The sequence below is a fragment of the Cynocephalus volans genome, chromosome 10, assembly GCF_027409185.1.
Source record: "Cynocephalus volans isolate mCynVol1 chromosome 10, mCynVol1.pri, whole genome shotgun sequence".
Taxonomy (NCBI): Eukaryota; Metazoa; Chordata; class Mammalia; order Dermoptera; family Cynocephalidae; genus Cynocephalus; species Cynocephalus volans.
Window position 1 is genome coordinate 27,408,267 of NC_084469.1, and position 20,215 is coordinate 27,428,481.

Sequence of the window (20,215 nt, forward strand, 5' to 3'; positions counted from 1 at the left end):
ACCTTCCAACCTTCCTCTAAAGTGGACGCAGATTTTCCTCCACCTCTTATTCTCCTCTGAACCCCTTCACCTTCCAGCACCTCCCATCTCTGGAGGAGTTTGCCTGGAATGGCTTAATGATGCACACCACTGCTACCCATCTGCTTATGGAAAATCACTGGCCCCAGCCCAGAGTACTTACAGAGCTGTTTCTTTATGAGGGTCTTCATACTTTATGCAGAGCTAAAAGCAAACACAAAAAAAGGCAATGAGTTTGCCTGCTTTTCTAAGGCCCGTGGATAAACATTTTGAAGACATCAAGATGGCTCAGGGACAGGTGCTGCGGAAATGCAGACACCTCTGCTCTTGCTCAGGTCTCATTTCTTTGGGCACATTAATAGTTTTTATTGAACTTAAAGAAGATGTAACTCTTAATCAGGGAGCTTCAAGGATTCTTAGGTAGCTGAGTATTTCTTTTTTTATAAGAAAAATTTGCTTTAGATTGGAACAGAGGGGTGGGGTGAATTTTTTCTTAGGAGACATTGTTGCCCTGAATAACACCCAGTTATTATGTGTTTCAAGGACAATGCCCCTTGCTGCATGATGAACTCAGCCTAAGGTATACTGGCCTTTCCTTAGAGGCTTTCTGCCATACCTGCTCTCCTTTGGTACTGGATTAACTGGCAGAGTCAAATGCATGGAATTAACCTATGCATGCACATATTCTGAATCATGCTACCCAACAAGGTTAACCACTCAGCAATACCAAACCCCAGCCCACTGCAGCCAGGGCATATGGCTGTACTTAAGAGGTGAGCAGCAAGTGCCATCTTTTTCATTCAGATCTCTGAATCCAGAGCAGATGTTCCTCCTTAAATTTATTTGTTGTACCACAGGCACCAATAGCAACAATAAAGGGAAATTTAAAAGGAAGAAAATTCAACCCCAAATCCCTGACCCCTAACACCACAGCGTTTTTCATTCAGGCCTTGCTTGTGAGCACTCCTATTCTTTGTAAAGCTGTACTCATGATTATATACTTTTAGTCCCTTGAGCAACTTTATTTTATTTTGTTTATTTATTTTTTGCTGTTTTTAAAAGAAAAATTTATTTGACAAGATTCACTTGCTGTAATACACTTAAAAGAAAATCACAATACAATGAAAGATTTAAATCAAGGCCTCAGAATTTCATACAGACACTAAGACTGAAATCCTAAAGTCTTAGTATTGCATCTCAAATTTTCCCTGTTAACTTAAAAAAAAAACTCTTAAACTTATGTGTCTTACAGGTTATTAAATAAAACTAGAATTAACTAATGTGCCAAATGTTTCACTTTTAATTGTAGGCACAGCTCCTATATTGTTTTACAAAAAAGCATGTCTTTCAGCATGCATCCAAAATGTTAAATGTCGTGGTATAAGAGCAGCATTTAACACAATTCAACTGCTTTAACCTAAATATGCTTACTCTTAAGTACATCCTACAATATAACCAACTTGGGAAAAGCTAAAAATTGTTTAACAGTTATAGTTTCCTCAACTTCGTTGCTACGTTCTAGATGAATATGTTCAAAAATACTGAACCTTAAAGTCTTTCAAACAATCCTGGGGCTGGCCGGTTGGCTCAGGTGGTTAGAGTGTGACCCTGTAACACCAAGGTCAGGGGTTTGGTTCCCCATGCTGGCCAGCCACCAAAAAAAAAAAAAAAAAAGAAAAAGAAAAAGAAAAAGAAATCCTGATTTCCACTTACAGAGTAAGCATAAATCACAAGCTTGTATGAGCAACTTCATTCTAGACCTCACATTAGAGAGACCAGATTCAACTTTTCCCAAGAATGGTTCCTAGCTCAAGTCACTTATATAGCCAGTTTTCTACCTTTATTTAGATGACTTTTTACCTAAATAGCTTAAAATACTTAGATACCTTCATTATTCTTCTTCTTCTAGCAAACAATCCAAAGCACAATGTCAGAAAGATTACAACACAAGCAGCAATAACGGGTTCTATTGGTACTTTCACAGTTTCATCTGTTGGAAATGCAAACACAGGGAACAAGAATGAACATTTATCTGCTTCTAATTCATCTGCTTCTAATATGTCCCAGCCATGGTGCCTTGCACTTTACATCTATCCTCCTCTTAATTGAATCCTCCCAACAACTCTACAAGATAGGTTTCATCGTCCCCATTTTACAGGTGAGTAACGAGGAGCTTTGAGAAGTTAGGTTTCTTGTCCAAAGTCACAGAAGTAGTAAATGGCCAAGGCAGGTTTTGAATCTGTTCCTTTGTGGAAGAATAATTTATTGTAATATAAATAACTCCCCAAAGCAAGTAGTCAGACCATCTTGCGCTTTCTTCATTCACAACTTTTGCCGCACAGAAAGCAGAAGTAGATTGAAATCAATGGTTTTTCCTGCCTTTTGAAAAGGCGAAAAGATATTGGGAAGTATTCCAGACGGGGAAAGAGAGGAAGGAAGGCTTTAAGAACAAGAAGAGAAAGGGTGGTGAGCTTTCTAGACTAAGAAGGACAGAGAGGTCTGTAGGTCCCAGGAGGAGTGGAGACCCTTACCTAGTACTGTGATAGTGTTTCAAGCAGGTGACAAAACATTATAGAAGGTGGCTGCATGGTGCCCCTAGGGAAGGAGGACTCAAAGCATTAGCCTTCCCAACCTTGGCAAAGATTTCTGTATCTCTCTAAATGACATGAAAGGACAGAGAATCTACTTCTAACCCTGACTAGAAAGAGATTAGCAGCAACCATAATAGCCTGGAAGCTCAGAGCTATTTTATTTATCAGACACTACAGGCCTAGTGACTGTGTCTGCAAGCTTTCCAAGAGCCTATGAAAATATTTGAGAGCTGAGAAAAAAATGTATTGGCTCCAAAATATGAAAAAAAGTGGCAAAATTAATCAAAATTAAGAAATGTTTATCTATAAAATGTAACCTTGTGTCAACTATAACTCAATTGTTAAGCAATAATGCTTAAACCTCAAGAACCAAACTAATAACTTATTTATAATGAAATTCAAAATCTATGCAAATTATACAAATCCTTTCAAACTTTTTACAGCAAAAAGTACATTTAATGTGCCTCACTTTAATATGTTTGCCCTAATATTGGATGAAACTCTCAAAAGTAAGAATGCTTAAGGTCAACAAAAGTTCTTAAATGACCTTATCTGAGCCCCTGGATTCTAATGCCACCAAATTAGGGGAAGGGGTTACAATCATTGCTTAAATAAAATTTTAGGAACTTAAAGGAAATAAAGAGTGTACCATTTATTATTCAATTGACTTTGTGAAGTGAGATGTAGTCAAACAAATATTAACCAAGTGACTGATATGTGTTAGGTGCTGTGCTCAGCCCTGCAAAAAACAGGACAAACATGGAAGGCTCATCTACCTTTGTGGAGCTCATATTGTAGTGGGGAAGACAGACATTAAACAAACAAAAACTACAGATCGAGATAAGCAATATAAAATAAACAAGGTCATGAGATAGTACACAAGGGGCCGAAGGGGGAAAAGAGGGGAAAAGTTGACTTTAGAGAAATCTTATTTCAAAGCCCAAGCCCTATATGCCTCAAGATTATGAAATAGTCCATCCCCCATAACTGTATAACACACTAACCATTAATCATTTTCTTCTCCAGTATTTGTCCAGCTCCTGCTCAGAATAATTGGGGAGTAAGTGGATTCATCATTCTTCCCTTTTGCTCTCTCTTGGCTATTCCTAAACTTTATTCTCATGAAGGTGTGTGTTGTACCTCTCCCCTCTCCCTGCCCCGAGAAACTTTGCTGAATGGGCCTTCTTCTAGTAAGCCCTGGCTCTCTAATAGCCAGCTCTGGGACATCAAAGGGTCATCACTTTACTGGGAAGCCCCTCCACTTGTGTGCCAAGGAAAGATGTCAACATGAAGGGAAAGCCAAGGTGGGACAATTAGGAAAAGAAATCATAATTCAGTCACAGGCTGGAATAGTTTTACCAAGCCACTTACGACAGCTTTCACCACATCACAAGCTGAAACAAACTGCCTGACCCATTGGCTCACTTTGGAATCCAAGTTTCCGCTGAAGGTGACTTTGGCAAGTGTAACTAACAGCACCTCTCTCCTCTTGTCCTGTTTTACACTCTCATTTGTAACCAGAACTGACATTTTTTCCCTCCATATTCATTATGATAAAATAATTCCAACACGTGGGCTCAATCCTGTGCTCAAGATCCATGATGTCATTTCCAGCTCTGCGTGGCCTCAGTTAGAACCTACCCCACTGAGTGGTGAAGTGGGGAGAGGCTCATGGAAAACTCAGGATTTAGCCTGAGCACCAGAAGCAGAGTGCTTACGCTACAAAGGCAGCCAATAGCCAGCGGAGTAAAAAAGCAGGAAGAAATAAGAAAAACAAGTTGGTTTGGATGAGCTCCACCCAAAACAAGTTTCTGCCCACCTGAAAGCCAATTTGCCAAGCTGGCATCCTGATTACTATACAGCTGTATTTTTTTTTTTCATGTGACATAGAGCAATTACAGTTTCTTCTTAACTGAGAGGGATAATATAATTTCCTAGTCTCCAAGTGTGGTCTTCACAACCAGTTAGGATGGCATGGCATGAGGCCCACCCTACCATGCTTTTGTGAACCTGGGGGGCAGTTAATAGCCACAAGCTATTTCACTGCTTCTATCCCATGGGTACTAAAGTTATTTATGGGTTTGGTTTTTAAGGCAAGTGGCCCTGGGCATACTGTCAATGCTCTGTAGGACAAATTACTGAACATGCCAGTAATCACAGTGATGGGCATTCTACCAACAGCAACCCTTCCTCCCCACCAGATATTTTGTTCATGTCCCAGACCCCCCAAGGGGGAGGAAATAAGATGTCCTTTGATTACATCAGTCTAACATGTCTGGCAGGGATTCAGTTGGCATCCTGGGAATGGGCAAGAATGGCAATGAGTAGGTACAGGGAGGCAAATGACAAAGTGAATAATGTTCTAACAATACATAGGAACCTCAGCTTATTTGGCTGCTCCTCACATACTGGCCCAAGACCAGAAAATGCGTGCATGAGCATTTTCTGCATCTGCTACACCAGGTAGCTCACTTTCTCTTTTTTGCATGAGCAAGAAATGTAAGCAGATGAAGCATGAAGCCAAGAGAAGGAGTTTTTTTTTCGGATTTTTCTCCACTTCCTCTTCTGATTAACCTACAGGTTAGAATTTCAAAGTTAGGAGTGACTTTAGAGATCCATTTATATCTTGTCAGCATCTTTCTTCTTTGTATGTTTCTGACTTCTCTTCTGTTTGCCATTATGCTGAGAACTCAAAGGTACAGTTCCTACACACCTTGTTACCCAGGAGAATTCATGGAAATACTCTTCCCTAAAAGCCAACCAGAATTTTCTACACTTGGTTCCAGAAAAGGACCTTTACTCAAATAACAGTGTCTTATATGGAATGGACATAATTCCCCCAAAAGAATGAATTAGAATTCTTAATGGAAAATTCTCGGATGGGGATTGTTCTCCAGAGAAAATCCTAGCTACTAATCATAATTTTCATCATAATTTGTTGTCACCAAAAATATTTACTGAGCATCTATTCTGAGTTTTGCACTGTGCTAGGTATTAAAAAAGAGAGTTACCTGTAACAATCAGGTGAAAGTCCATGGTCTCCGTTTGCACAGTTGAAATTGCAATACAGTTGTAGGTTCCGTTGTCAGATTTTTCGACGTTGGTGATTGACAGCTGAAAAGACTCTTTCGTCTGTTGGATTTTGTGACGATCTTTCTCTAAATTCAGGATGTTACTGTCCTTATACCACATCATTAGAGACTGGGGGTTGGATTTCACATTGCAAAGCAACTTCACGTCACTGCCTTCCTCAACTGTTTGAAGGTCCTTTCCACTTAGGAGAGGAGGATCTGTAAGACTCAAGCATTTAGGTAAAATTAGCAGATAAGCAGTAGATCATATGTCTCAAAGTCATAGTCATGACTTACCACTTTGAGACAGTTACTTAACTGCTATGGCCTCAGTTTCCTCAACCAAAAGATGGGATAATAACACCTACCTCATGAGTGGCTGTGAAGATTAAATGAGATAATCTCTGTTAAGAATTTACCGCAGTGCTAGCTATTATTGTGGTGCTGCTGGTGGTTTGGGGAGCTACTCGCATGCTCTATTTTTGCATTTTATCTAAGTTCATCTGCCCTGACCATGTATTTACCAATGCAAATTTGCATTTCCTCAGTGATCTTCTAGAAATAATGTCTTCCTCCCACGAGGTGTTCTAATTGTGGCAACTATGGCATCTGTGGAAGGTGAGAAATTCTTCTCATCCCTCTGTGTAAGCAACTCCTTATTCCCTCCACAATAAGGACAGTTGTAGACCTATAGACAGTCAAACTAGATAGCCACATTATTCATCTTCACCAAATAATTCCAACCCTCACCCTCCACCAAGGCTTTCCCACATCTAGGGGGAGAAATGGCTGAGCTGACTTTCTCCTCTACTCCATGCCCCTTGCATTTTCTGGCAAAGGTGCAGAAGAGTAATTAAATGTTTGAAGAGTGGGAAGTAGGAAAGAGGTAGAGGCAGAGAAAGAGGAAAAAAGGAGCTTGTGTAATGTGCACACTGAATAATTAGACCCTGAGTAGGCTGTGCTATTAATAACTCTCTCAGAAGAATGACATTTTGTTGCTCTTTGGAATGAGCTTAAATTCCGTATACATATCCAACAAGGATGTTATGTGGTATTCAGATATGTAGGGAGTTGCTAGAATAGAGAACATAATTGCCAAGTAGAACAATCCCACTTGTGGATAGATCCTGTTAGTTATTCCTTTTTATGTAACTATGTAAAATTATTTTAAACATATAAACTGTATATGACTATCCCCCTTTAAACAAATAGTACATTTCAGATAAAGGTAAAGTCTTCCTTGACTCTGGTCTGGTCATTTTCTGACTCCCCAGAGATTCCCACTGCTATGAATTTGGTGAAGATTCTTCCAGATCTTTTTTTTTTTTTTTAAATAGCTTTTTAAACATATAATGTACCCACAGGAAATATGTTATTTGTTGTTTTAGGAGCACAGGAAGGGTTTACATAAAAGACTTCATTCTCTCAATAACATGCATGATTTTGAGATATATCCATATTGAACCACAGAGATCTAGCTCATTGCTTATAGAGAACTATAGTATAATATATGACTCTAATCATTTCAGTTTAATGGGCATTAGGTTGTCTTCATTTTAAACGTTAAATATTTAAGTGCTACAATAAACATCCTTGTACATGTCTCTCTATGCACATATGCTTTGTTTCTCCAAGGTTAACATCTAGAAGGAGAAACACTGGGTCATAGGATAGGCGCATTTTAAATTTTGATAGATATTGCAAAAGAGGTGGTCTCGATTTATACTTTCAGCAACGATGTATGAGAGAACCTGTTTCTCCACACCCTCCTCCGAACAGTATACCATCAAGCTTCCATTTAGTTCTTGATCTGCTATTTACGACACTTATAATACTTCTCTGGATTGTACATGATATTCTTGACACTTTTTATAAGCTCATTTTGATATATTGATTGATGAGTTTGTGTCAGTTGTTGTCATTATGAATCACTGACCAACTGGTTATATATATATATATATATATATACCCACACACTCTTGGCAGCAATATTTAGGAGGTTGCAACGAACATTATTTTAAAAGTGAATTGAGTCTAGAAAACAAAATAATTTCCTTAAGCCACCAAATCATATTTTTGGCATTTCTGCCATGTCTCTCTTGAGAAGGTACTGTGGGGGACTGGCTGGTTAGTTCACTTGGTTAGGGCAAGGTGTTGGTAACATCAAGGTCAAGGGTTTAGATCCTGCACGAGCAAACCACCAAAAAAAAAAAAAAAAAAAAAGTACCATAGGAAAAGCACTAAATTACGATCCTGGGATTTGTGTTCTCTTCCCAGTTCCAGCTGTGATTTGGGCCTCAATTTCCTCATCTGTCATTTTATAAGATTGGATTACAAGAACTCCAGGGTTCTCTGATAGTCTTATATTCTATCAAAGCAGCAGACAGGTAGCTTGCTAAAAATCACATTTTACTGATTCATTGAAAATGAAAAACAAGGCTTCTGTGCTTCGGGACATGCAAGTGATTCACTCTAGAAAAGCAAGCTGCAGGATGCCAGCATTTTCCAGAGCTGGGTTCCTCAGCATTTTCTCCACACCTGTATCTCAGGGGCAATGGCACCAATTTTTCACAGAAAAGTTGGCTGAGCTCATTTGGGTCAAATGGTTTTAACTTTTATTACTAGGTTCCAAGTCAATACAACACCATCATCCTACTTGTATCACTTCTCACTAATCACCCACACCTCCCTCATGCAGAGCCTGCTTTCCACCTGAACAACCCACATGTTCACCTACATGGTATCATTTGAAGGTCCCCTAACCTTATATAGCTCCACCCATGGGTTACCAATACCCAGAACCCAACCATTGAAGAGCTTCACCTTTTTGGGCTTTAAGGTGATGTGAAAAGATCCCCAGTGGAGGTCTTTCTAAGTAGAGCACAAAAAGCTAGACACCACAGAGGAAAATATGGGTACTTAAAAATATATAAACATCTAAAATTTAATACGGCAAAAAATAACTATAAGAATTTTCAGAAACAAATAGGAGAAATACTTACAATCCAAAATGACAAAGGGCTAATTTTCTTAATTTATGAAGCCCTTGTACAAATTAATGCAAAAAAAAGGCAAATAATGCAATAGAAAAAATGATTGAAGGTGGAGCAGGCATTTCACAGAGAAGAAACATAAATAGCCAAACATTTATGAAAAGGTGAACACCTTAATTCTTAATTTAAAAAATGAAAATGAAATTTCAGATTAGGCTGTCAAATTCTTAGAGTCTGAGGATACTCAGTGCTTGGGAGGGTGTGGGAAAATAGGAGATCTCATGCTTTGTTGTGGGAATATAAATTGGGCAATTTGGCAATATCGAGATCTAGATTTCAACTACCACTTAATGTAGTGCAGGCATCACAGACTGACTAGCAGTTTCTTTTCCCCACACTCACATGTAACATTCAGCACAACTGAGATGGACACCGTCTGATCCCTCTTCAGCTTGCAGGTAAAGCTGACTCCATCGTCATCTTCACTGATGGGAAAGACACAGACAGAGCTGGAGTTGATTTTGTTTTCAGATTTCAAATCCACGCTCTGCTCTTCTCGGTACCAGAGAAGTTCTTCATCACTGGTGTGGTTTTCAACAGCACATGTCAGAGATTCTTGGAAGCCTTTCTGGGTGTCCAGAGTATAGTTTTCAGTGTTACCATTCACAGTTAAAACAGAACCTGGGAGTATAGAAAGAAACTATTAAGATACACAGAGTGAACAACCTAGATATCCATCAATAGGGGATTGGTTAAATAAATTATTTTACATTGGTCCAACAAAATATACTCTCAACAATTAAAAATAGTCATATTGATCTATATGATATTACAAGGCAAAAGAGTCACAAATATTATAAACTAAAAAAAGAAAGAGTTTAAAATGGTAGTTACCAAATTTTTCTGTACATTGGAATCACTTGGGGAACTTTTAAAAAGTACTGATGCGTGGCTCTCATCCCCAGACATCTGTGTAATCGACATGAGTGCAACCTGGGCATTGGATGTCTTAAAAACCCCCAGATGATTCTAACATGCAGTGAAGTTTGAGAACAACTGGGTTAGAAACTGGTATGTACAGAATGATTTTACATATATACAAGGGTACTTCGTGGAAAATGGAATTAAAAGATAATACAAATCCTTCCATGAACTTTTTGAAGGCCCTTCATATATAATCATTCATATATGTGTGTGTGTATGTATGTATGTGTGTGTGTATATATATATATATTCATTATTGGGGAAAAGTCTTGGGAAAAAATTCTATATACATTGAGTAAGATTGATAAAAATAGAGAAAAGTGGAAAAATACTTATCAGACTTAATTTGTTTATTTAAGGGGTTGAAAGTAGCAAAGCAAGGGAGTGGAAATGGGGAAATAAAAAGGAAAGGACTATAACAAAATGGAAAGATATTTAAGATATGAACCCTAGCAGAAAAGACGGAATATAAATTACAGCTACAATAATTCCTACAAATGTATCAAAATTGAATATGTATCTGGGCAAAAACTAATTTGGAAACAGTTTTCAGATTAGATGATAGGATTATGGACAAATTGGGTCTTTCATTTCTGATGTTTTAATACTGTTTTGGCAGTGTAGTAAAATAAAAATATATTTAAATAGTTGTGGTTTGTGGAGTAGACAAGTTTTTGTGGGATAGGTGATCAGGATATATAGCAGTTTATTTTTCAGCTTTGGTATTTAGGAATCCATTCATTGTATAGTAATATATCTGAATTTCAATTTTTATTTTCCTGGTTCAGAAGTAAGTAACAAAAAGTAAAAAGAACTTTAGCTGCCACAAACTCCCAGATAAAATTTCTTAATATATTCTATAAACACATTAATTTTTTGTTTAAAAAGCATAAGCTACTGGTAAAGATAATGGGACTGCTGCCTAGTGTTTTTTTAAAATCTGGAAGACTGAGGGAGGAGGGAGGGAGGTTTTGGTGATGGGCAACAATAATCAGCCACAATGTATATCGACAAAATAAAATTAAAAAAAAAAAATCCGGAAGACTGTACACCAAAATGTTGAGTGGTTATCTCTGGATTATGGAATTTGAGGCGATTTTTAGTTTTCTTTTTTCTTATGTAGATTGCCTAATTTATTTCACAATGACTATGTATTATTTTTTTAAGTCAGGGAAGAAGGGTGGAAGCTACTTCCAGATAGAGGTAAGGAGCGAATATGAGAAAGATTTTGTGTAAGTGGCATGTTCAATTGAACAAGATTATTTTGGGTAAGATTAGTAATGAAATGCTAATTAAAATGTAGGAAAATTCTGGATGTGGCTCTGGAGAGAATACAATGCTTCACCTTGGTCTTGTCATATCAGAACCATAAAAACAATATTTTTTCACTTTTATTATGTTTTCTGACTCCTATATTCTGAGCCATACCAACTATATAGTCATTCTAATTTGAAATTTAAGAAGGTACCTAATGCCCATTGATCATTTTTTAATCTGAAATTATTCTTTATCTAAAAAGAGGCCAAAAGACTTACTTGTCATCTCATGCGGCAGAAATAAAATCACTAAGAGAAGAAATCTGCACATTTGCATTATACCAATGCTCTTCCATGCCATCTTTAATAAATTCATCAGATCTGCCAGGGGAAAAAGAATGCAGTTGGTTCCGTACTTTGGTCTACAATGAGTTTATAAACCTTCCCCGTATTATGCACTTAAAATAAAGTCCCAGATGAGTCATCCCGGCTCTAACGGTACTACCTCTAGTTTTTAATTAAACAAACGTGTTCTAAGTTCAAAGTAATTTTAGTATTAAGGACTTTTTCTTTAAGGCAACAAGAAGAAAACCACAAGGAAATAGGCTATAGAGCATCCCTGGGGAAGATAAAACAACTGTTCCCTACAGAAATTGATAGAATGTTATTTTAACAGAAGGAGAAATGAAACTTGCTTTATTCTCAGATGATCCTTACTGAACAAAGTGATTCTTGTTTTAAAAGCCTCTCTTAGGTCATTTTTGTAAAGTTGTTCCCTATTAATAATAATAGAGACTATTCCAAATCCCATAGATTTAAATGTGTGTGGTTAGAAAAGACTTAATCAAACATGGCCTCTAGTTTTAAACCATGTTAAACTCTGCTTTCCCCTACCCCTCTCTCATTCTTCCCTTTATAATTCTCCTTCCCCCTGACCCAGTATGGGCTAAAAATAACAGATAATAAAGGTCTCCTTTCTCCCTTTTTCTGTGCTTTTGTTCCTACCATCTCTGTCCCCAAGATATTCTCCACTTGCATCTGAGAAAAACATATATCCATTATCTTCTTTCAAGAGTACTACTATGAATATAGTAGAAGCACATACAGAATGCTTTTTGTGCAACAGGCACTGTGCTAAACACTTTACACACATTATTTCAATCACGATTAAGCCCTACACCACCTTTGAGGTTTAGAGAAATTATGAAATTTGCCCAAGATCCCAAAGACGGTAAATGTCAGAGTTAGGATTTGAACTCAATATTCCGAAGAACACTCTTGTAACCACCCTACTGCCTAGATTAATATTCACACCCTTTAAGAAGTTGCTGTTAATCCCTTCCAGTCCCTGGCCACTCTATGGACCTCAGTAACTCGGAGTTTTGTCCCCTTAGCTCAAGTATTAACTTTCAAGAGCTGGAACATACCTAGGACTTCTGTGGGCCTGCTCAACTCCTCCCCTGTCCCAGGCCTGTCTTGACAGGAGCAAGTGTCATTCCTGCCAGGCTCACCCTTTTCGGCTGGCAAGCTTGTATCAATCTTTTAATAAGATGCAATTAAATAAGTACTAATATTGATTCTTTGGTAATTTTAAACTTTTTCCAAAAAGATTTCAATCACAGTGTTGCAACAGTGATGATTTCAGAATTCATTAATAGAGTTTTCTCAAGAACTCTCCACTGTAGGTGCTCCATAAAAACAGTGAGTGTGGGCTTCTTGGCAGACCTGATCCCATCCAATCCAGGGGGAGAATTAATGTCTTCTCTTTCCTTCCACCCCACCAAGATAGCAACTTTTTAAAGTAAATTTCCCTCATTTGACCTATTTTTAATTTTCATAACTGTCTACTTTCTATATGAGACAGTCTTACCACTTACCTGCTGAGCTCTAAAAAGCTGACTTCCTGGGTCTGTTCTTCTGCCTGGGAATCATGAATTCTTTCCCTGTTACTATCCTTTATAATACTTGAATTTGAACACTTTATGACAGTAGGATCAAGTCAAGAAGATAGATTGGGTTCAAAGTCTGTTTCTCTTTATGGATTCTTAGAGAAGGCAGTAATTGGGAAAGACATCCTCTTAAGGTCTAAGTTTTCATGTGTACCTAGGTTACTAGGTGGGGCCAGATATTACTAACAAGGATGTATTATTCCAAGAAAGCCTGAACTGGTGCAAAAATTTGTAGCATATATCACTGAACATTGTCATCTTCAAGTTAGATGACTGTGCTTTGGTAATCTGAGAGCCTGGGGACTTGACTTGCACAGCAGTCAGAACACTGGAAGATTCCACACAACTCAAGTAATGCTGGAAAAGTATTACTCACCACTAGTAACCCAAGACTCTTACCTTGCATTAAACATTCAAGAATTAGCAATTGGGGATAACCTTTTTTTAATTGGTAAAAAATACATATATTTATGGCATTGTTAATAATACAAATTTTATGTGCCAAGTGCTATTGTTCTCATTTAAACAAAAAAAGAACAATATTTATGGTTATCCCCATGTTTTAACACATTAGTAAAGCCCACCAGAGATCTGCCTCTTATTACCTGTGTGACTTTGAAAAGTTATTTCACCTTTATGAGCCTCAGGTTCTTCATCAATATAATGGGAATAATAATACTACCCTCCCTACAGAGTCACTGTGAGGAAGAAATGAAGCATGTAAAGCTGCCACACAGTATGCTCTTAGTAACCACAGCTATTATTAGTAGTATTAAGATAGCCTGGATAAGGCATAATAAATACACATAGCCTCAAGATAGCATTTTTTTCAAGTAAGAATCATAACCAAGAGCAGTTTCTATTGGCTGCGTTGCAAGCACCACCTAATCAGGTTTTGAGTTTGCTTCTCTATGGACCCCAAAATGTGTGTTTTATGATTATCATTTTTAAATGAATTTAGCAATGGACTGTTGTCTTGTGCTGGGTCCATCCAAAACAAACCCTGAGACAAAGCTTTGGGTGCAAGTAGTTTACTTAAATGTGGTTTAGGAAGTACAGTAAGGAAGTGAGATAGGGAAGGGAGGAAAACTAACAAAGGAATGTTAATGAACAGGTTACTGCTACAGGCCACCGTCACTGCGGATCCTTTCTTTTCAATTCTTACAGCAAGTTTCTGTGGAATACACGTCAGAATCAGCTCGTGATGGGGGAAAAGCTTGGGTATTTATCCACCAACTTCTCTCCATCATTGGCTGAGGTGTTGACTCCCTAGCACCTCCAGCCTGTGCTGTGAGGGTGGCGTGTGTCTCTCAAACCAGCCAAGAATGTCCGGGCAAAGACACCTAGGAAGTCACGTACTAACAGGGAACTCTTTGCAGGTAACCTCTAGGTAGGCCAAGGGCATGTGGGTAGGGCACCAACAGCAATTTCTATAACTGCATATTAGTTGATATTAGGAAATAATGGTTAATTATTCTTAGGCGTGATCATGGTATTGCAGTTATGTAGGAGAATGTCCTCATTCTCAGGAGATGCCTGCTGAGATATTTATGGGTTAAGTGTCATGATGATTGCAACTAACTTTCAAATGACTCAGCAAAAGTAAATAAATACACACACACAAACACATATGCACAAATACAGTTGGCCCTCCATATCCATGGGTTCCACAGCCCGTGGATTCAGTCTCCGATCAAAAATATCCATCATGGTCAACAACAGCACCTTCAAAAAAAGAATATTCAGGGAAAAAATTGCATCTGTACTGAACATTACAGGCTTTTTTTTTTGTCATTATTCCATAAATAATACAGTATAACAATTATTTACAAAGCATTTACATTGTATTAGGTATTATAAGTAATCTAGAGATGATTTAAGTATATGGAAGTTATATGCAAATACTATCCCATTTTATATCAGGGACTTCAGCATCCTCCGATTTTGGTATCCACGGGAGGTCCTGGAACCAATTCCCCACAGATACTGAGGAATGATAATACAGCCAATGGTGACATTTACTGAATCTAGACAGGGGTATATAGATCTTCATTGTACTATTCTTTCAACTTTTTGTATGTTTGACATTTTTCATGACTAAAATGTTGGGGAAATGTATTTAGCAGATATTTACTCAGGATCTACTGTGTGCCAAGTATTCTAAGTATTGGGGATGCCAATCCTACCCAAGCCAATATGGTGGCTTTGTCATGAATTAGGAAAAGATGGCCTCTCACGTCACTCTACTGCCATCTGTGGAAAATTATTGTAATAACTCTACAAAGCTATGATGTCTACAAAATGAATGGTGCTCCCTGATCTCCACAACATTAACTGGGTACCCTGGGAGATATGTAGATGAGTCAAACAAAGCTCTAGGCCTTCTGGGATCTTACATTCTAGAGAGGAAAGTTAAAGATGGTCAGGAGCCACACAGAATGCCCTTAGGTGTTGAGGAGGGATTTCAGATAAGAAAAATGGTATCATGGCACCCCTTCTGGAGAGTCAACGAAGCGTTGTGACTTGTCTAAGGTCATATAAATCCCTGGAACATTCTTTCCTAGAACTGACAGAGGGGAGAAGTCGTTTTTCTATAAGTAATTAAGCCATTAAGCCATTTTTCCATAAGTAATTTAGTTAACCATTAAGCCTAAGTAGCTCGCTGGTTTGAAGTATTAACAGAGTCCAATACTCCACAGCTTTCCCAAGTAGCTTAGGCCCAGAAGGAAAGAGGAGAGGCAGCCTTGCGTCTGAAAATTCCTGGGAGTAGAGACCAACCTGTTCCATATTCCCAGGCCTATTACCTTCAGGAAAGGTAATAAAGAAGGGAGTCCAGGAGCCAGCAGCCGTGCCTTTCTGATTAGGGTGAGTATAAAAATCACCTGGAGGAGTCTCCTGGCACCTTTCCTTCATCAGTTCTGATGAGACTGAAGAATCTCATTTTTAACAAGCCTCCCGGGTAACTCGGATGCAGTGGTTTGTGAATCTTACCTTGAGAACCAGACTATGGGACTAGGTATTGACCAAGGTGGTAAAGGTGAAAGGCCCTCAGCTAAGGGGAAGTATCTAGCACAGCGCCAGGGCATGGTGGATACTCAAGAAACATTAGCCAAAGGAAGAAAGGAATGGAGGGGGGAGGATGCCCACTCTGAGATAGATTAGAGGTGCAAGTTGGGTGCCCCACCCGGGACGGGGATGTGCACACAGGGCTCCCCTGTGAGAGACTGGCCCTGCAGGTGCCCAGGCCTCGTAGTACTTTCTGTCATTTGACAGTGAAGAACAGGAGACAGAAACAAGCAACCAGAATGCAGGAGAGGCCTGAGGGGCAGTGCTGCTGACTGCTGAACAGTGCCATCCCCTCAGGCCTTCGAAGCCACGGCCTTCATATCCTTGTAACCAGACTTGATGTGATGGAGACAGCAACTCAGCAAATGGCCAGAGGGTCGCAGGTTGCAGGCCAGCAGGGTCATCCTGCCAGGCCACTGGGAATGCCATTGAAGGTTTTAGGGTGACAGAAATTCTAGAAACCTGGCAGTCACAGCCTAGCAATGATAGAATGGTTCTTTGACCAATGCAGGGACCCAATGTGTTACCTTTTCCATCCAGAATCCAACACAGCACTGGCATCCATTAAACTGCTTAAATTGGTCATGGGACTTGAATTTCCAGCTTAAACAGTGACCAACGGTGCTCCCTAACTTCCCATACCCCACATTAGGATTCCTCCATCACCAAAAATCTTAGACCTTAAAGCAAGACTTGAAAGGCCACCTGTCTAGGGTTGCCAGATTTAGCAAATAAAAATTTGAATTTCGGGTAAATAATGAATGCTTATTTTGTATAATTATGTCCTGTACAACTACTATGTGCTAATTCATCAAAAAGCCAATATTTAGTACATACCAATATTTTTTAAAAAATCATTGCTTCTCTGAAATTCAAATTTAATTAGGCATTTTGTCTTTTATATGGCAATTCTACATCTGCCTAGCCCTTGCTTTTGTTAACAGGTGAGGAAATGAGGTTCAGAGAGGTAAAGGGACGTGTCCAAAGTGACACAACTATTTAGTGGCAGAGCAGGGATCAGAATCCATTCAAGATTCCTTACTGCCACACTGCATCCTTTTCCAAATGTCTTACATCAGAGTTTCTCAATTTGGCTTCTTGAACCACTATGGACAAGCTTTGGAGTGTCAGTGAAACTGCTGAAATCATAGGCAAAAATGTGTGTGTGTGTATGTGTGCGTGCATGCACATATGTGTATTTTTCTGGGGAGAAGATCTCACCTTAGCCAGAATGGACTAAGACACCATCCTACCCTCCACAACCTACCTATATCAAAACCCCAAATTCCTCTGATCTATCCTATATTCTCTTCCCTTCTTTGCCCTCTATGAATTTTTAATTTGAATGGAGGAGTAAGAAAGTTTTACTGAGTACCTCTTGCATGCCAAGCCCTTTACACATGCTCTATCATTCAATCCTCATATCCACTTACAAGGTACCTCTGATTACCACCAATTTACAGGTGAGGAAACTCAGGTAGCAACCCAAGTTACTCAGGGTGAAGATGATAAAAGTATGACAATAACCCAAGTGCAAATGCTCCCCCAAACGGTGCCCTTTCCCCCGAAGCCCCCTGCCTCCAGACTGACAACAAGTGGGAAACTGTATTGATGGGTTTTTATTTCCCCAGATTACTACCCCTCTTGGAACGAACAACCCAGAGTTGACAGACCAGAACGCCTCTAAGAGAATAGGTAGAAGGGAGCAGTGATGTGACCTTTGTAATTGACCACTAGGGGTCCCTTCTCATCCAGTCATTCTGGAGTTAGACTTTGCTAGGAGTTAGAGAACATATTTCCTCGGAGCAGGTCTCTGCCTGTTATAGGCATAACTGGGATATTCTGTACCAAGTAGTGGGGGAGTGGCCGTGTGATACAGCAGGAGCGATGCAGAATAAAATGCCTTCCTTAGAAGAAGGTGGACGATATCCTTCAGTATCAGTCTTGAAGGCAGAGTGTTCAAGTGGAAACAAGGTTCTAAAGCTTCTTCCTCACCCAAAAGGAAAAAAACGCAGGACATTCCACCACCCACCATTACCAGGCAAACATCCAGTTTCCTTCTGAGTACAGTCTAGCTCCAGGGGCATATTTACTGGAAGCTAATGAAGCTTTAGCTTCAGGGACCCTCATTTGCACAGGCCCCTTCTAAAGGCACTGACCCTGGTCACTTTATATTTGTAATTTTGTATTCTTTTCTTTAAAGAAGCCCCTTTACCCAAAATATATAATAAACATTAGATGCATAGGGCCTGGATCTAGCCCTGTCTGCCTCCAGGATACAGGGTTTCAGAGGAAAGGAAAGTGGGGGAGGGGGTGTTTCAAAGGGAAATCCTACTGGAGGCTAATGAGAGAGGGTTTCCTGTGGGATGTGGAAGAGACTAATACATGTGCCAAAGTCCCAGGCAGCCACTTAACTTCCGAAGAATCAGAAACATGGGCACCAGAAGTGAGGGAGCCTCCTTCTCTTGCCTGCTTGGAGCTTTCCTTGGCCAGCAAGAGTTTGTCAAATCTTTAGAGGCAGGGTGGTTGACTGACAGGCCTGTAGCATTCTGTTGGCTGATTACTGAATAAACAGATGGTCTTGCCAACCATTGTGTCGATTTGGGGGTGGGGGGTGGGGGAAAGGAAACCGCAGTTCCAGAATTTCTGAGTTGTGATGAACTATAAACTTTACAAAGGAATAATCAGGGTGGAATGACGATTCTGTTTGAGAGATAGGGATGGATGTTAGCACAAAAGCTAAAGCAATATCCTCAACTTTAGAAGCAGATGAGTGTAAGGAGCTGGGAGGTTTTCCATTTTTGAAAGAAAGCTGGAAAAGCAACCAGCAATGTGCTGGAACTGGCTTGCACTGACTGGTGAGAATTGACTGTATCTCTTCCCAACTCTGCATTTAGTGACTTCAACTTGGTAGCTTGAAATGGGTCACAGTGGGAGCATTTACACCATTGAAATTGGCAATTGCTAAAAATCAAGTCTCTCCTCTCCAGAACTGGTTGTTGACTTTTACTGGTACATCATTGCCTGTATCTCACCCCTAACACTCGTACACACACCACAGAATCTGCAAGCACTCTTCCTCTTTACATATGTACACTTTCCCTTTATAGCCAGCTTGGATCTCAGCAAACAACCTTGCTCTGTCATGCTGACATATTTAGTGTTTTCCTACTAATTACATCCTGATCCCAGACAGTGATCTCTCTCTTTCTTGAATTCACAATTGTTCTTTCCCTTATGTCACGAGGCTCCCAGTGCCTCTGGGATTAAGTACCCGATTGTGAAACCTTCTGAGGCAATGATACAGTCAGGACAATGGATCGCCCTATCTGTCCACAAGTGAGCTGTAAAGACGATAACAACACAGTATCATCCAAATAGTAACCATGTTAAAATTTGGCCATTGTTCTTTCAAGACACTCAAAGCTCTTCCTGAGTTCTCGCCACATAAATCCCATTCCTCTAATATACACAGAAATTTGAGATGATCATCTGTACGTTAGATGGACAAAAAGAAAGAGAAGTCATGCAACTTGCTCAGGCCAGACCCAACAATGGATGTCACTTCTTAGCCTGAAACACCTTGAGCTGAAAAATACTATATGGGAGACATAAAGGAGGGGACTGGCATTTACGTGGCTTCTTCATGTCAGGTACTCCCATGTCAAATAGTCTCTAAGGGAGACATTATTATCCCCAACTTCCAGATGAAAGAACTGAGGTCCAGGGAACTTAGGTAATCTATTCAAAGATATACCACTAGTAAATAGTAGAATATTTTGTTAATAATTTAAATAAAGAAAATTTTAAATCAAATAGCATAGCAGGGCTTATTGAGGAAAACAATCTCTTGCTCTGTTTCTCTTCTCCCCTCCGCTTTCCTAAACCTGCTCCCCAAAGCAACTCTTGTAAGACTTTTAACTCTTTCTTTCGGTAGTTACCTTAATATCTCTCTCTTTAACCAATAGGCTTATCACTAGAATAATGAGTGCAGTGACTTTGTTTTGTTTATTTTGTGGCTGTATCCTCAATGACTAGAACAGGGCTTGACACGTCGTAAATATCTGTTGAGAAAATACTATCATTTCTTGTGATTTATTAACTGACCTTCTGCTATGAGAGGTAAGGATTCAGTACAGTAACATTTTCCTTTTACCTCCCCAACTGCTTCCTTAAGATTTTGTCAATGTTTTTAGTTCCTCGGCTACACCTTTGTAACCCTAAGTCACGCACACACCTTTATTTCTCGTTCCACAACTACAGATGGTATCTTTAGATTCCAGCATG

General features: G+C 39.3%; 1 protein-coding gene across 1 annotated transcript; it reads right to left on the bottom strand.

Moving 5' to 3' along the window:
* Positions 1–177: 177 nt before the first annotated feature.
* TMIGD1 (transmembrane and immunoglobulin domain containing 1) lies at positions 178–11,289 on the bottom strand. The gene is made up of 5 exons (XM_063108892.1): positions 11,193–11,289; positions 9,076–9,354; positions 5,621–5,899; positions 1,905–2,008; positions 178–222 (listed from the first exon to the last, which is right to left on the bottom strand). The coding sequence occupies exons 1-5, from the start codon at positions 11,287–11,289 to the stop codon at positions 178–180; spliced, it is 804 nt and encodes a 267-aa protein (XP_062964962.1).
* Positions 11,290–20,215: the final 8,926 nt, after the last annotated feature.

What these genes read in the sequence shown, in the direction of transcription:
- TMIGD1 (XM_063108892.1), bottom strand. Translation starts at nt 11,289, where the DNA reads ATGAATTTATTAAAGATGGCATGGAAGAGCATTGGTATAATGCAAATG. An exon ending in TCTGCCGCATGAGATGACAA is followed by an intron (nt 9,355 to 11,192) that starts GTAAGTCTTTTG and finishes CTATACTCCCAG; the next exon opens with GTTCTGTTTTAACTGTGAAT. An exon ending in AGTTGTGCTGAATGTTACAT is followed by an intron (nt 5,900 to 9,075) that starts GTGAGTGTGGGG and finishes TGAGTCTTACAG; the next exon opens with ATCCTCCTCTCCTAAGTGGA.